The sequence below is a fragment of the Accipiter gentilis genome, chromosome 21, assembly GCF_929443795.1.
Source record: "Accipiter gentilis chromosome 21, bAccGen1.1, whole genome shotgun sequence".
NCBI classification, from domain to species: domain Eukaryota; kingdom Metazoa; phylum Chordata; class Aves; order Accipitriformes; family Accipitridae; genus Astur; species Astur gentilis.
This window is the reverse complement of record NC_064900.1, coordinates 19,581,472-19,600,322: the sequence shown is the minus strand read 5'-3', so window position 1 is coordinate 19,600,322 and position 18,851 is coordinate 19,581,472. Positions and strand designations below refer to the sequence as shown.

General features: G+C 36.5%; 1 protein-coding gene across 2 annotated transcripts in view; it reads right to left on the bottom strand.

The window, feature by feature from the left end:
- The window catches only part of GBE1 (1,4-alpha-glucan branching enzyme 1), a 164,315-nt gene that overhangs the window by 96,874 nt on the left and 48,590 nt on the right, over window positions 1-18,851 (bottom strand). For both annotated transcript variants that reach the window (XM_049825023.1, XM_049825022.1), the window contains exons 4-6: window positions 4,756-4,881; window positions 2,861-2,996; window positions 347-437 (exon numbers count right to left, since the gene is read on the bottom strand). In XM_049825023.1, coding sequence (XP_049680980.1) covers window positions 347-437; window positions 2,861-2,996; window positions 4,756-4,881 — 353 coding nt within the window. The remainder of the gene's footprint in view (window positions 1-346; window positions 438-2,860; window positions 2,997-4,755; window positions 4,882-18,851) is intronic.

Here is an 18,851-nt window from a genome sequence, read left to right as displayed (position 1 = left end):
TGTTTATCGTAAAAGAATGACTTACACCTTGTGTTTGTTACTCTCAAGAATTCCACAACAAAACCCATGCATAAAGACTGCTGAAGCTGGATTAGCTGGAATATGCCATGACAGCTGAAGTTACTTACAAACTTTTTGTTTGTATCCTATACAAAGTGTTTCACAGAACAGCTGATCACTATGCCCAATTGATTTCAGATTTAGAAGGAAGCTAGAGCAAATACCTAAGCCATTACTTTCTCTTTCCATTAAACACTTACTTGCAAACATACATACAAGCATACTGATTTCAATGATGGGGAGTAAGGTAAAAGAACCAAAAAGATGCTGAAGTACTTAAACTCACCTTGATGCTGCAAAGAAGCTTGTGACCTGATAACCAAAACTGGCATAGTACGCATGTTCCATAATAGCCATCAGCTGGACACAGTTATATCCTATAAAAAAAAAGAAGAAATAAAACAAACAAGCCCCTGCCTTAAGGGTTGTTAAAAGATGATTCAACAGCTGTAACATATCCATTCTAGGCTTCTCTCACTTTAGCTGCTTCTAAATCTCATGATTAACAACTAAAATCAAGTCTCTCTCAAGAAGTAATTCCACCTAATAGTTTATACTTACATGATCTTCCATGAAAAATGGAACGGTCAATTTGTCAAGTGATCTACATATGATTAGGTGTATTGAACCTCTCAGATTTAGAAAGCAGTAATTTTTATGCAAATATAATCTTTATTTAACTTCAGAATATTAACTATGCCAATCTGCATGTCCTGAACTTCTGCTTCACTGTTGACACTTGCAGTCAGGGCGTTTGGGGGTAGTCACTGATTACATCTACTATACCTTATGCCCCGTGGAACCTTTTTTCACCACTTCAAAAACATTCTTCTTCCAAATTTAGTGATTTTATTGCCCCTCTACAAGAGTCTTTCAAGAAAAACAAAACACAGAAGTAATGTGTTTTTCATTCTGAGTTTACCAAAGAACGAAGGTCGTACAGGAAGGTACGAGATATGCTGTCTCTGGAATCACTAAGATAGTTCAGTGCAGTATTAAAGAAGGGAAATTTAAAGGGAAAAAACCATACTAATGGTGAAGCCACAGTAGTCGCCACACATCTTAACTAAAGTTATCTTTAATATCAGTAAATGCCCCAGATAGCTAGCAAGTAAGGACTATTAGCAAAAAGTAACCTTCAGGTTTAATCTACAGTCTGTTGAGACTCCCACCAGCACCACTTCTCTTTATTAGTTTAACCAAAGTCTTCATTCTTTAGTTTAGACAAGATACTGGTTTCTTTTTTATTGTTCTTTTTAAATTTCACAGCTATAAAAGAGTTATTATTAGAAGACAGTTGGCATGAGCTCAGCAATTTGTCAGATTCATTGCTGTTTTACAATTCAGGCTCGTTGCACTTATTCCTATTTACAGCACTTTTATAAATAAATGGCAACATAGCATCAAATTAATCTCATTCAATTTGCTTACTATTTATTTTGCTATTTGTCATGCACATATTTCTGCAAACTATTTATATCATAGCATTCTTAAATACTGATGTCTTTAAGCTTGTCCTAACAAGTAAGATATTCCAAAACCAAATCTAACATCCCCTAAAAATACACTAAAAAAAAAAAATAATTACTTACCTTAAATAAACACTGTGGGAATTAAGAACAAACATTATCTGTTATTTCTGTATACCCTACCTAAACTTGATATTGCTTATATTTTGTGGTATATCAGCCTTTTCATGACATTCCTCCTCCCCAAAGAAAAATCTGTAGGTAAAGCAGAAAGCTTTCTTAATTCTGTTACACATATTAACCTCCTGGAATGACTGAAATTCTTTGGCAGCAGAGAAAGTCACAGATACGTAATGTGGAATCCAGATATACTTTTTGTTGAGGGCCTCCAGATGTGCAAACTCCCTCATCTCCCCTGCAATCTCAACTTTATTGAAAGGCAAAAGCCACGTTCTGTGAAACACTGACCCAACAAGTAAACCTACAAGAAAAATGTATGGCTTCTTCAGGCACTCTAATTAAAAAAAAAAAAATAAAAAAAATCACACTACACATAAGCACAGCCACCATCCACAGAGCTATCAGCCATGGATGTCACAGTTATTTTATAGCTGAGTGTAACAAAACCTATTTCATCACAGGGCAGTAAAAGCCACCAAGTTCTAATATCGTCCATTATAGAAACAGTGCAAGACGCCACAGGGAAAAAATAATTATCAAATAGAAACTGAGGTGAACAGGTTTGCTATTCATCCTGAGATAATCATGCCAGCTGTTTCTTTCATACATCCCTCCAATATACTAGAAGATCTTTTCTCAAAGAGGATTTCTCACATTTAACATTTCCATCTTCTGATGCTTCATAGCAACTGTTCAGGGATAAAAAAATTAGCATGCTTATTCTGACAAACAGAAAGGACAATCCTTTCTATCCAGATATTTCTTTGTCTTTCCTTAGAATCAAGATATACATTAGTAGAATCAATTAAGAACACAGTATTTTCTAAAGACTATCTCAGAAAAACAGGTCCTTTTCTGAGTGGAAAGCAAACCATGCAGAAAGCAAGTTGCCCTGCAACATTTATCTAGGCGTTTGCAATCACATTTTACTTAATCTGTGGAACAGATTTTGATTAACATATCATATTTCAGTCTATGTTTCTTTTCCATAGGTTTTACTTGTTTATAATTCTTGCTGCCCTAAGAATCTATTTTTATAGAACGTGTAATCTGAAAACACAAAAAACCTATACACACTTGATAATTATCTTTTCTAATATGAGCACAGGCACATAAAAATTTTATCTCTGCAAATATCTCTTATTACTTACCAAGATCCTTTATTCTAGGTAGTACATTGTATGTGAAGTTTTTGTAAGAAGCTACCTTCCCTTCTGGGGAAGCAATCCCCACATGAGATTCATAGATTCTTAGGCTTTTTAATCTCTTGGGGGAAGGATACTTATGCTGTAAGGAAAAAAGTTATCTTTAGGGTACAACAACTCAGAAGTGTTATCACAATCACATTATTTGCACAAGATGAAAAACAATTTAAGGTTTGGTTTGTTTTTCCTCTAAAAGCATGAATATCTCAGAAGTAATTAAGCATTCTAAAGTGTTAAAGCAAATATCTATTTCAAATCAACATTCTTCATGAACAAGAAACTGGACATCTGTGATTCAACACTTTTCGTATATCCTTTTAAATTACGCTGAAGTGTACAAACTTATAGCAGCCATTGTACTATAAAGTTCTTCTGAATTACTATTAAACTTTTTGAAAATAAAAGACAACAGAAAGATAGGTTTTTATTTTTTAAGCATACCTGCTTTTCGGAGGTATTTGTATTTGAAGTTGCTCTGCCTTCTCCAAGCTAAAATTTATAAATATTTTAGTTCTAAAGAACACAATTCCACAGCACAGAATCATCTATATTCCAGTTACTTAAGATTTAAAAAAAAAAACAACCCAAACCTCAAGTCTGTAGGTGAGTACACAGTATTTCTAGATGGGTGAAAATATTTAAAGAACACAGAGGCAACTGAAGTTCATCACAAAACCTCTTCCTTATATTTGAAGAGCTTCCTTCATCAGGTTTTTACTTTTTAAAACAAAATTCTTGTCTGAAGAAACAGGAAAACCTACCTATTTTCCCCAAAAAGTTTTTCCTTTTCCTCCCTCTCCCAAATAAAAAAAGTTATTTGTTAGTTTAATATTCAAGTGAAATTTTGAGAACTTGAAAAGTTAGAACATAACCAGTAAAAACCCACACATATATGAACAGAAATTAAAGGGACAATTTGAAGAACAAGAAGTTCTGGCTGAGGTTTGTTCTCTATTTTACTTCCACTGGGCACCTCTCCTATTCATAAGAGAACTTCTTTTTTTTTTCTGACTTAACTCAGTAAGGCCTTGTCTGCACCCTAAATATTCTCTCCTCCTTTTTACTCTAGGTCATACAGGTCATTGCATTTCCAATTACCTTCCCATTCCTCCTCTTATAGAGGATCTAGGTGTCTCACAGCACCATAGATACAGTGTAGATCACTATATTCATATGAACTATACACCTAAATAAAAGTTACTGTAGATTATATAACAATTTATTTTTTAAAGAGATTTTCCATGTGAGTTACGCTATCTCTGTCAAGCAGACGCTTCATAATTTGAGGTGGGTGCTAAAATTTAACTTAAAACAGAGGTTGCAGCACCTCTAATACAAAATACTGCATGCCATTTTTTAGCGAAAACACCAAAAAGCCTAATAATATGAAATAACTGCAATCAGTCTGACTTCATATAGCATTGACTTATTATTGGAGTACTGAACTTTGTATTTGTGGCTAAATTTTAAAGCCAATTCTGATAATTCCTTGCTCTCCTCTGTACCAGGAAGGGCCACCCAGTCCTGGAATAGTTATCAAGCTTGCGTAGCATGTGGGAAGCCAAGTTTAAAATACCACTTTAATGGGTAGCTATATTTTATATACTCCATGGGAGACTGAAAAAGTAGCTCAAAAACATCCATCGTTGAAGTCACTTGTTTCTGTCAAAGCCATGAATTAAAACCCATCACTTCTTAGGTAGCTACTTTAGCCACTTTACTCTTTTTGTGGAACAACTCTTTTCTTTTTTTTTTTTTTTTTTTCTTTTCTCCAAGCTGAGATACAAGATGACATGATACATGCTTTTATACACCTTTTGAAAATAATATTTAAGCCTTACTATATATGATTGTGGTGGATTCCAGTGTACCCAATCGTAATTTACTTTGTCTTCATCACGGACTACGTATCTTGCCCAAGGTGAAATACGATAGAGGAGTTCGCCATTTTGAGCACGAATCACCACCTATAAAATAACCGCAACATATGCATGCAGTCACATATAATTCTATAACACCTCCTATATAAACCATAGCAGAGAATGAAATAGTATGCTACTCAGAAATTTAATTTAGAGAACACACGCAAATATACAATGCAAGTCAGGACAAGGAAGGATGACCCTGTTCACAGAGATGATTTGCAAGGGGATAGCAAACCAGACATGTCAGACACAGGAGTGATGTTCACAAGCAGAAGCTGAAAGGATATATATATGTAAGCTTCATGTAAGTAATAGGAGAAAGAGCCTTCCAAAATGGATTACTATTAGGTGCCCTAATTTCTCCTGTCATTGCTACTTCCCCACCACATTCTTATAAATTTAAATAGACATGCAGTATAATATCATCAAGATGAGAACTGTGATTTGTTTACTTGGCAAACAATCTAGTGAGCCAATTTTAATATCTTAATTCCCTCTTCCTTTTAACACTGAGTCCTGACTGATATCAAATAGACCAGAACCACAGATCAACACAAGCAGCACAGGATGGCTTTCAGGCCAAAAGGTGGCAAAAGAGTAAAATTTAAATTCCTGGGTTTCTTCTGCTGCCTTTCAGTTTCTCCAGATGCCTTCATCATTCTAATGATAAAAAAGTATTATCATCTATTTCACTTTCCATATTTAGTTTCCTCTATTTTATAACGAGAGATTAAAAAGGACCATTCTTTTCAATTCCTTCAAAAAGCTCGTAAAACTTCACCAGAAAGAGTGTCCAAAATCAACCAACCTAGGAGCTCTTTTAGAGTACTATGATTTTACACAGCAAAAGCAAAATTAAAATAATTACTAGGATAATGTTGTACCAGGACCTTGCATAAGACATCGCATTTGAGAAATTGGTGATCTTGAACAGGCCATCTCTGCTCTATTGAGTAATTAATGTAATCTGTAACTTATCAAATACCCTTGGGAAAGGGTATGAGAATTAAGGAGTGGAAGGTAGTGGTGTTGACTGGGAGAGTGTTGTACATTTAGAAGCTAGGTAAAACAGATCTGTGCTGTGCTGCACATGTCCCCTGGCTGCAGGACAACCTCAGCCATCTCGGCATTAACAGAGGGACCTGCAGGCAGCAATCCCTTGGTACCGGTGACTATACCACCCACATGGCCTTGCTTTTGTCTAAAAGTACAGCAAGAAATTCTCATTAGAACATGCTTTAGGAGTAGAGTTGTTTTCATGTAAGGGAATTATATACTAGCTTGAATAACAAAACCACAGAGCTTCTCTCTGAGGACAGAATGTGGTCCACACAGGATGCCATGTGAAAATCTACCAGGGCACTGTCTGATGCCACACTAATGCAGGGTGCCCAGGATTTGAAGGTGACTTGCTCACTATCAGTATTTCTCCTCTTTTTCCACCTAATTAAAGCAGTTATCCTATGAAGCCAACTGTTGTCAGGCCTTTCTTCCTGATATGCAGAAAGAACCTTGTTCTAGCCCTCTCACCCCACCCCACTTGCCCCCTTCCTCAGGGCAGAACAAACAGCAGCACTCTGGTTTTCTTTGGTATTTTGGCTGCCATTAAAACAATAAGACAGAATGTTTGCAAATTTAAAACCCAGAAATGTATGAGTGAGTGAAGTCCTGAAATTCTTCATTCTTCTGTTACGAAGAAGTTGATGCTTTTTTTGTTTGTTTGACTGTTGGTTGGCCTTTTTTTTTGTGGTAAGAAGAGGTATGAACATCATAAGAAGCCTCAAATGAAGAAGAGGGGTGGGAAGGGGGTGGGGGGTGTTGAACTTTCTTTTTTCCTTCCCTTTTTTATTAAAAAAGTGACTTTTCTTTGCTCTCATTTCCTAACAAGTAGTCTGGAAGAAGACAATTATCAAAGAATTGCCTTTTCAACTGTGACAGGCATCTTTCATTACTTTGATAGATTGCCTGTATCCTTAACATAAGCAGAGGAGAAAGTAAAGTGAAAATATGTATGCACAGTAGGTTAATGGAAGCTCGTAAAGCAAGGAAGTACAATTGCTGTGTCTCTCAATGTATATTATTATAACACTGAGAACTCAAACCAGGTTTTGGAAGGAAGACTAATTGAGGCTAAACACCTAATCAGAAAAAGCTAAGAAAAAGTTATTGAAAACACTGTAGAGTTCCATGGAAAATTTCTTCTGTTAACTGTGCTAGCGAAGCTGTCCGCTTATCTGAAACCATGAGTTTTACTTCCTTTCCTGGTTTTTCTCCCCCATCCCACTGGATGGGGATGGGGGGAGTGAGTGAGTGGCTGTGTGGTGCTTAGTTGCTGGCTGGGGTTAAACCATGACAGAATGTCACATGATTCTGGCCTCCAAGAGAAATATCAGTATAAATACATGTAAATAAGTGCTCTCACACAAATAAGCAAGAATGTCAGAAAGACAGAATGAAAACATCCTTCAAAATTTGACATTAAAAAGTCAATTTACTCTAAAAATGTACACGGCACAGATATACAATTCATATAAACACAGTTGTAAAACAACAAAAAGTGAAGAGCTTAACCTAAACTGCTCAGCTTTTCGTATGTGGAGGTTATGTATGCATTTTTTCTTTGCATTTTCCATTCTAGGGATGTTGGTTGTATTTTCAACATTTGTCTGAAATGTTTAGCACACTTGAGGTCTAGCATCTGAAACTGCTATAATTAGTGTGGTGAATTTCATAGATGAGTCCACCCAAGGTAGTGAAAACACATCCTGGTAACCTGAGGTTTAAGGCATCAATGCTGCTGAAGTCATCAATTTTGAAGTAACAACTTTAAGATTTGAATAAAAATCACTACAAAACCTGAAACATATAGCTGTAATAAGAGCAAACATATAGCCAACAATGGCTGTCTTTGAACATATATAAAAACTGGTGTGCAAAGGTGAATTCCAATTTTCAAAGTGCTGGACTGCTGAAAGACACAGCAGGACCTAAATCTCAGAAGAACATTAGTATCAAAGTGACAATGTGTTCCATGTCTGTCCCCACTAGACTATAGGGAATTTATGAAATTGGGAGTAAACTGTAGGATAAAACTAAGTACAGTGTTTACAGGTCTGCTTTGATGATGTTTAAGACTTTTAAGAAAGTAGTTTGTTACAGTTAAGGAGAAACCATCACTCTAAGGGCAGTCTAGTGTCATCACAAGAGGCAGTAAACACATTGGAGCAATTCAGAAGCTGAAATGGGTTTCTTTTAATTTATGGTGCTTCCAATGCAGGACAAGTGAGATTCAGGGGGGTTGATTTTCAGACACATTGAAAATTTTTGAGACTCTTGGGTATCCCACTATTCTGCCTTGGGACAGCCTAGCATGGGTCTTCCATATCACCTACAGCACATCTGCCAACTCCTCCTGGATGTTTCAGGACATTTAAAGGAAAACTCTGCAGTTATGTTCAAGCAACTTCCAACCTACTGTGACTCAGTGAAATTTGTTGGCTTTTTATGAACAGAAGCCAGACATTTTTTCTTAAAATTATCTATACCAATAAAGTTTTGCAAGTCTGACAACTTTAAAAGTTTAGTCACAAATACCAATTTAGATAAAACGTAAACCCCTGTGTAAAATAGAGCTTAATGTGGATGTGCTGTTATGACAGATGAAACTGTGCAGTAACAGGCCACAAAACACCATGTTTAAAATTCATGTTTATGAATATCCCCATTTGTTTCTTTCTGTTTGCCTACCTTCACATCAGCTTCATTTGGCTACCTCTTCTTCCAGTGTACACATACACAGATCTTCAGAACAGTGTGGGAAAATAATGCAAATGATAGCTACATACAAGATCAGACAATTTCTCTGCCCAGCATCCAGTCCTTTAGCTTTCAGTTCCTGCATCTAAAGCACACTTTAATTCCACGCGTGAGCACTGTATTCAATTATGATGTGTTCCCCTACGCCATCTGCTTCTGTTTCCACTGATGATGATACAGGGTCAAATATTAGAAATAAAAGTAAGCCATACCATCTTGATGATAATTCCTTATTTTTCAGATATTTTCAGCATGTGCTGACCTTTGGGGTTTTTTTTTTAAAGAATAAAGAATTAAGACTGATGTTTTTGTGGTTCAGAAAATTTGTTACATAGTGGTTTGCCATTTATACTCGAGTTGGAGAGAGGAAAATGAAGAGGTGATATCTAGATAACTGATGAATATATGCAAGCCAATAAACTGCTCTGAAACACTGTATTATTATTTTGTTACTTTAATAGTTTGAAAGCACTTGGAATGATCGTTGGTATATGTGGCTTTTAATACAACGATGAAATTAAATTGGCCATCAAACCAATAACAGCTAACATAATGAGGGAGTGGACTAGCTTTAATAGAAACATGGAAATGTCAGTGCCTTGTTATTTATATAAGGGCAAGAAGCTATTATCTCAATATTTTATAATTTATAGTATTTCATTAGCTTCATATTTATTCATTTCTGAGACAAGATTATCCAAATCTAGTAAAAGCTACAAGAACACAAGTGGAAACACCACCTCACCTCAATAACATGCACCTTATTTACAAGTATGTTCAATCCAAAACCTAAAAGCATGACAGGATTAGGTCTTAAAGACTCTCTAGGAAGTTTATGTTAGTTATACTGCAATAACATAACCAAGTTTTTCCACTACATGAAATTTATTGGAAATTAAATATCAAAGTATTCCCCTCCCTCAGTTGTTCTAAGAGGGCATGGAGAAGGAAAACAACTGCTTGTACACCAAGAGGGGGTTTTGTAGTACAATATACACTGTAGACAAAGAAAAGTTTACATTTTTACTTTTGCAAGAAATAGGGTATCAGAAAAAGCACTACAAATTTACAAGAATACAAAAGAATCTGAACCAATTAAAGTTAATCTGTCCAAAACTTTATACTTCAGACATATTGCTGCTGTAAGAAAACCTGGTCTTAGGTTTTATTTCATAAATGCAGTTCAGTTTCAAAGACAGTTCCTGCATTCAAGTCACTGATAAAATCCTGTTATAAGATACTACTTCTTTTTTCTTAAATTTGTCATCCTTTTCTCAACCCCCTTAAGCTGCTACAGAAACAGAGAAGTGAAGCTTTATATCAGCTGAAAATGCCTTTCCCTGTACAGCTTAGGTATGTACTTTTCTTCCACAAACTGTATCCGATCCTGAGTTTAGTACCCAGGAGAGAATACACAGTTCTGATGATCTTTTGCCAATGGACGATATAAATTAAGCCCATTTACAAAAGTAAATAAAAATCACATCACCACCCCTGCCTTCCCCACTCACACAGGGGAAACCACATGGCAATTATTACCATTCTCTTTCTACATGTCATATTGGTTTGAGAGAGAAGCATAGAGTCTAGAGACAATGTTTTTGTATGTTTGTTTTTTAATACACAGGACCACAGCAGAACACTTTCCAGTAAGGTAATGCAACCTGCTGTAGAACCCAGGACCAGAATTCAGAGTTCCTTGTCTGACAGTTTACTTTAAAGAAGATTTAGGAAAAGAAAAAAAACCCCAAATATTTGGGATAGAACAACACTGTTAAGAGCTTTATTCTGGAATTGTCTCATTCAACCTGGTAGATTTTAGAAACCAGATAAAACATTCCCATCTTTAATAGCCTCAGAAATAGAAGGCAAGGAATGAAGAAGCAAATGCAGCTTCTTCTTTAGGGTCCTACTCTTGCTACTGCACAGCCCTGCCTAACAAAGCTCAGGAGAAACAGCAAGGAAGAAAAGGGATCAGAAGTGGTTCAACACTTCAGCTTCCCCTAGCCAGGAGTACCTTCCCAAGGAGATCTTTCCAGATGTCACCTGCCATTGAAAAACTTCACCATACTCTATTCCTACCACCCCAAATAACCAAGAAATCAAGCATATCTGTCAAGGTGCTTGCAGTCACTGAAATTATTTCCTAACCAGTGAACTGAGTATAAACCTTGAAAATCTCTGAAAGAATGGACAGTGTGTGGCTTCTGCCAGGCTGTTCTCCTTCCTAAACTGCAAACTGGTTACACTGGAAAGAAAAGGCAATAGAACACACTAATCACATCACTCCAAGTCTCCCTTTCTCTAATTTTTCTTTGCCTCATCAATTTAAGATTACTGTCAAATTAAGTCAGTCAAGACAAAGCTGTCTGGTTTATTTGGGTTTTTTCTTCCAAGCAATTTTCTGGCAAAGAAATCTGTTAAAGGGACAAGCATTTAAATCAAATATTGGAAAAAATACTCCTTAGCTATCAGACACATAGTAATACTTCAGGTGGTTTATATGTTTAACAGAGTTCTGCAGAGGAATCTGTGTGGTTCAGAAGCCATTGGGAGAGGGGTCTATTTGCTGTGCAGATTATTTTTCTGTAAATGTCATGACATCAGATATTAGACTCTAAACTTACTAGGGATAGTAAGTATTTGTTCACAATTCTCCCTTCTTCCCCCCCTCCCTTCTCCCCCAGGGAAAGAAAATAAATTAAAAGAAAAAAAACAAGATATGAAAGAAGCAAAACCCTATCTTCAAAGCCAAGTCATGAAGCCATGCCTTGATTTTCCAAAAGAGGGAGATATAGCTCCATTTGTGAATTAAGCATTTCAATTCAGTGAAGGACCTAATAACATGCTTAACTACTTTACTAGATCAGATTAAAAAGGAAATCTCTTGCACTTTTTTTCTATTTCCATGCTTCTCTTGGAAAACTAAGAGAAATTAGTAAATACTAACAAAAATACAGAAAATACTATAATATCTATCTAAATATAAAAAATTCAAAATATGGAGACAGTTGCCTAGTATTATAAAGATATCTATGTAGACAGAGGTAAAAATGCCATAGGAAAATCAAACTATTAAACTCCAGGAAACCATAGGAGAGTTGTTAAAAATGAAAGCAGTATCACATGGAAACATTACCAATAGATTTCAACAGGCACAAGTGTAGAGACAATACTTCACTTATCATCATGAACTATCCTAAAAGTACATGGGTTTCTACAGGAAGAAACAACAGGCTTTATAACTGTTAGCTACACAAAGGTTGCATTATTAGGTATTGAGGGTCAACCAGTTAATTTTTAAAAAAAGGAAAACACAACATTATCCATGCTGCAGGACAGCATTCAAACTTTCCTTTCCACCTAGAGTCCAGATGCTGAGAACCTTTTCCAAAAATCAAATTAATAAGTCAAAGGCATACTGGAATCTCTAAAATACACAGTTCAAGAAATGCTCCCCCCTGTGACTTAACCAGAATCAAATTACTATAACAACAGTGATATAGTTCAAAGACTATACAAATTTGTACGCATAATATAAAAGCATTCATATGTGTATTATGTAACTGAGAGGCTTGGGGTACAAGAGCATGGTTTTAAAAAGCAACTATAATAAAGCACATTACCCACAATAAGTGCAACTTAAGAGTTGTTTCAAGCCATGTCAAGTAGAAAGGAAGTTGCTGAACTATGTAATAGGGGCACCCAAGCATTAGGTATTACTTATCCTCAACTATAAAGCGTTTGTATAAAGGACAACTGCTGCATAATGCACCTTTCAGTCAGGTGGTTGTGGCATAGCATGCTTACTTTTTGATGCTCCCATTCACAGCTGTTTCAAACTGACAGCAAAACATCTTTTGGGGATGACTCAGATCTCACTCAACACCTCCACTTCCTGCCACATACTCCCCCAGTGTCTTGTAACTGAGTAGCCTACAACCCCAAATGGTCCTTCCACTGTCCTCTCCCTCCTGTTGCTGTTGTCTTCCTGCCCAACAACTCAAGAGTCCCTAACACCTTAGGTCACACGATCTTCGGTGAATAATAAAGAGGTGTAGAGAACCAACAGTTTGACTCGATCTTAAAGGTCTTTTCCAACCTAAACGATTCTATGACAATGTGTTCCCTCTGTTCTGAGGTCAACCGTCATGGATGAGCTCACCTGACCCTCTCCACACATTGTTAGGTGCATTAGAATATCAGAAAGCAGTTAAGTAGCATACCTTGAATACTTCATCATTAATGCCTCAGAGAAGGCCTCCTCAAATAGCTCTGGTGTTGGCTGCGTTGACAGTATAGATGCTATCTGACAAGACTTGGGCATCCAAGGTGTGGAATAAGTCCATTAGAATACTAAAGTTTATCTTCCACTTTCTCCTTGACCTATAATCTTTTTAACATTATAGACAAATACAGCTGAAAATTAGGAAGTACACACCAGTAACTCACACTGAAGAGAGTGCCAGAAGCTCTACCTAATTAGCGGCCCTATCTTCAAAACAAAAACAGTTCCACTAAAAATCACAGCCATGTTTATACATACTTAATATGGACTCTCAGACTTCAAATTCCATTTCAGAGCCTCTTTAAAATCTCTCCCCCTTTTCCTCCTAAAACCCCCCACATTTTGCTTTAACACACACCTAATATCATTTGAAACAATTTGTCTTCTATATGGATAAACTAAGAGGAAATTATTTTTAAATAGCAAAACCTCCTACCAAGGATTGTGCAATCCAAGTCACAGGAGAACCGAGCCTGCCAAAAAAATGAACAAGAATATTTTGCAGTGCTGAGCTCAGTCTGCAAAAAAGGCTCCAAAGAGCAACAGTCAACTGCATTACAATGCTTCATCACTGCTACGATCCCTCCTATGAGTCCATGAGTAAGTTGCACATTGTTTACCAAATCCAAACAGGCAAAGTCAAGAGACCGTTTACCACCCAATGAGATAACAACTATTCCTGCTAGTAAACCTAATCCATAACCCAGAGAAGTCTACAATAACTTGCTGAAGGGTCATGGCTTGCAAATCAAGCAATGAAACATGAAGGTTATTGCCACAGATTTAACTAATGCTTTACTTCCCATTTAGCACCAATGATGTCTAGAAATACGTATGCTAGATGACTTGAGTCCTGTTCCCTAAAGTTCAAAACACCAGGAATGCCATATGTGCTCCTTCTTGCATGCAGGTTATATACCATGATGCTGCAGAACACTTGTTTCATTCATTGTTCAACTTTGCAGATGTGGCGATTTTGGGGTTTTTTTCCATCCTACACACCATTTAAGACATGAAATTTAAGGTACATGGAACTTAACAGACTACGAGAAGGATATTCCCCACCCCCCCAGCTGAGGTGAAAACAAGAAACATTAGAAGTGCTTGTATTTGTACATGTAAGAAAACAATGAACAATTCTTCAGGAAGCTTCCCGTTGAAATCAAGTTTCATACTCCTATCTTCTAGGATACCTAGGGCTCCTTTTGTAAAAGCTATCTGACTGCACATAACCTATTTCACAATGAGAACAATCAGTCATTGGAATAATCTTCCAGAGAGGTGGTGGATTCCTCAACACTGGACATTAAAGATTCAGCTGGACAGGGTGCTAGGCCATCATGTCTAGACGGTGCTTTTGCCAAGAAAGGTTTGACCGGATGATCCTTGAGGTCCCTCCAATCCGGTATTCTGACTCTATGATTCTATTTACATTTTATGTTAGAGAAAACCACCACATCTTTACGCTTCTATACCTAGCATACTAACCACCAGCCTGTTATTCCATTATTAAGAAGTTTCCTGGGTTTTTACATTCTCATTAAAAATGCCTTCACATAGTGACTGCAGACTGCTTGAAGCATGTGAGACCTGAACTGGAAGCCAGTCTGATACCATGCTGCTGGACTTCCTGATCAGTATGGTCAGCTGCAGCACCACCTACTTCATCAGTGACAGTAATTGCACTTGATGAATTTTACTAACACTGGTTCCCTCACGCTGATTAACCTACCTGCTCACCATATTTGATTCCTTTTCAAGGTTTACAAGTTAAACACAGAGCATGCATATCTACTATGAAGTAGAGGATATAGCAGTAAAAACTGTAAGGATTAAGTTTTGATAATATTCTTTACAACTAACTTTTTCCCCAGCACCTCACCAATACAAATGTACTTTTAGGTACTTCTAGCCATGATTATTCTGTTAGTGTTCTGACTCAAAGTAGTTCCTCCTTTGCACAATTTAATAAGGGCACCTATAACTACTGTTCAGCAAACACTGAAATCACCTGACATGGTTTAACCCCAGCCAGCAACTAAGCACCACACAGCCACTCACTCCCCCCCCACCCAGTGGGATAGGGGAGAAAATCAGGGGAAAAAAAGTAAAACTCGTGGTATAAGAACAGTTTAATAGAAAAGAAAAGAAGAAACTAATAATGATAATGATAACACTAATAAAATGACAGCAGTAATAATAAAAGGATTGGAATATACAAGTGATGCACAATGCAATTGCTCACCACCCACCAACTGACACCCAGTTAGTCCCTGAGTGGCAATTCCTCCCACTCCCCCCCAGTTTATATACTGGGCATGACATCCCATGGTATGGAATACCCCTTTGGGCCAGTTTAGGTCAGGTGCCCTGGCTGTGTCCTGTCCCAACTTCTTGTGGCCCTCCAGCCTTCTCCCTTGCTGGGCATGAGAAGCTGAAAAATCCTTGACTTTAGCCTAAACACTACTTGGCAAGAACTGAAAGCATCAGTGTGTTATCAACATTCTTCTCATCCTGAACCCAAAACATAGCACTGTACCAGCTACTAGGAAGACAATTAACTCTATCCCAGCTGAAACCAGGACACCACTCAAACATGTAAGAGTGGAATATCAATACAAGAATATTGTGTTAACAAGTGCACAAGATATCAAATCTAATCATCTTGTTACAATACAAGATACTCTCAAAAAACTATGAAGTTTACCATTTAAATACATATATACACACACGTAGATATATGTGTGAAGGAGGAAAGGATATAGATTTAGCAAATGATGGAATGCCGAGTTTTTAAGAAGTTTCTACCATTTTCTGAGGTGACCTTTCCAGAGAAAATTTGTTGTTTGTTCCTTGAGCTGTATATGATTAGTACTGTCGGAATACACAGAGAAGTTATGAAGGCTGCTGTGGTGCCCAGAAATGATGTGCTAAAACCCAATTTAAATTAACAATAAAACAGGTTTTCCTTATTTTTTTTACTTTTATCTACCTACACTTAATTACATAAAAACTATCTGAGAAAGCTACCTATTTGTAGTTAATTTATACAGCTTCAAAAATTTAATAAGAAACCAACAAATTTAGACATTGAAGTTTTACAGACAATTTCCTAATCTTTACCTCGGTCTTGGTAAAAGTTTCATTAGGGAGGCATGTCAGCCATCCAGATTCTCACCCTGGTAACTCAAGAGAAGTAAGCCAGAATCACTTAAACTAAATTTTGTAAACATACAAGTGGTATTTAGTTGCAGACAGTGTTTTGATTTCATGTACTTACCCAGCATCTTGTCAGATAAGATGTCAGATAAATTTATTAATATATAAAATTCTTGTTCTGTCAAATCATTTCAGAAATCACAGATCTATTGTCATTACTAGAAAGTTGAATAATTACTAATATTTTACTGTTTCCTCTCCAGATCATGGAAGGAAACTTAGTGGTTCCACTATACAGATCTCTTCCTACTCAATGTTCCAGGGCAGCAGGTAGCTCAATCATAATTGCCAGTATTTTGGAATTACTGATCTTACTGTCTTTTCTTATTTAGCTGTATGAAAATATTTTAGAAATTGATCATTAGCCATGAATTTGGAAATTATTTCCATCTAGGTTTGAATTCTTACTGGCTTCTATGTCCAAGTTGTTCTGCATTTTATGTGTTGTTCCTTGGCATCCCTATAAAAGAATATCAAACAAGCTCCCCACTACAGATACTAAGATCTCAGTTTTCACCAGTATTGACCCCACCCCTAAACTCCAATGACACTTTTTAAAATTAAGGATCTTACGGACTGCAGTGAAAACTTAATTAACAGGTATTTTTAAGCAGTCATAAAACTCATTTATAAATAAACAGTAAAAAAAGTGGAATACTGATTAAACTCCTGCATGCATATGACAACACATGATGAGAGTTGGTGAAGAAGCCTATCCATGTTAATTTTTCTAAAAGCTTGTTGTATACTGTGAAAAGGTAATTAAGAATACTGTCGTGGTTTAACCCCAGCCAGCAACTAAGCACCACGCAGCCACTCACTCACTCCCCCCCATCCACAGGAGAAAAAAAAAAATGTCCTTTTCTAACAGGTAACCTTATTTTGTAGACGGATGTCATAATCCACAAGGGAGTCACTCAACTGTCATAAGAATCCATCCCTTCACACAGAAATGTATCAGAAGATCTACAGCACATTTAATTACTCACCTTCTTCAATGTTTATATTTACTTATGAGAAGACTGCCTCAAGAGGTACAGTAGACAGTCTGCTAGTATTGAAAACAGGCAAATGTTGACCTCTGCTCCTCATTTATTTTCCTACAAAAATAGTTTGTGACCTGATCTAAATTAATGTCATGAGCTACACTCCATCCATTTCCCATTCTAGCTTAGAAATTACTTATTTAAAAGGAATGACCTTGCCACCATTTCAGAACTTGGCATTTGCCTGTGCAGAACTAAAGAAAAAAAACAGTGTAGTCAGAAACTAAAGATAAGAACCTTCTGGAGAAGACATTTTATCCCCTAGCAGATTAATCAAATCACTGCATAAGTGTCTAAAGTTGACTATTTTGACTTAAATATTTAAGAATAATATTGCTAAAATAAATATTTAAGAATAATATTGGTAAAAGCAACTTTAAAACCTGTGATTCCCCATGCTTCTTTAGTAAAGCAAAAAAGGCAATACCTTCATTACTGGAGACACAGTTTTTGTTACCCAGTCTAGTGCACAGACAATAACACCTGTGTGTTTAAACATTAGCTCTACAATCTGCATGGTAATTTCCATCTACAGATAATCCATTATTCTCAGCTCCTACATGAACAAAGAACTGCAAAACTACTACACAAATCCTTACGTTCCCAAAAATACACAGATCTATGATTGATCATAATCTAACAGAACCATATAGCTCAAAGAAACCTTACAGAAGAGCAGCAGTTTTCTGAACCCATTAGTGGAATGAGAGGAAAAAAAGATCAGCTGTAACACAAGGGTAACGTACATGCCTACCATGTGGAATATTCCAACCTTATTCCAGCTTTTGTGACAGATAAATCACTTCAGAACTACCTTAATGGGAGACTTTTTTCCACAGTAGTTATACCACCTAAATACATGGAAAGTACGCATTGTCATGTGTTAGGTTCAGTTGTGTAAGCACCACAGAACAAAAACAAAGCACCATGAAAGATTATTAGCAAAGTTACAGATGAGGCTGGGAGCAGTTCCATATGGATGAAGTCATCACTTATGATGATGTACACTTATGAATCAAGTTTGTAAATCTTTGCACTTTTCTTTTAAAGAATATACATACTCAAAAGCAAATCTAACAGGCAGACAGAACAGTCCAGCTTCATGAACCTGTTTGGCAATCACATATTTTGAGTGACAGTGACAACTGCATACATCTTTCTTTGAAACTGACCATGTAAAAGCACAATTAAGGAAATGGCAGTGAAAAAAAATTAATAAAAAAAAAGATGAAAAACTCACATTCTTCTGCTCTGCCAGCATGAGTCTCATGGCTATTCAGAAGACTCGGAACAACTACAGAACTACAGCAAATCATCTTACTAGTACATCAGTACCAAGAGTAATCAGTAATTCTGCATACTAAACAAATTACACATAATGCAATCTTTGCTTTATGGAGTTTATACTTCAAAGAAAACGGTGAATGGAAAAAGAGAAAGTACTACAAGACCTGTACTTCAGAATAGGAGATATGACCAGTGACTATATAGGTGAACAGGCAAAAAGAGTCTTAAGTTTTTCCAAATGTGCTTAAGAATACATGCTTTTTGTTACTATGTTAATAATTATCAAGATTTATCATTCACACCTCTTATCTCTACACTGAGCACAAAATATTCTACAGTAGGTGAGCTCAATAGTT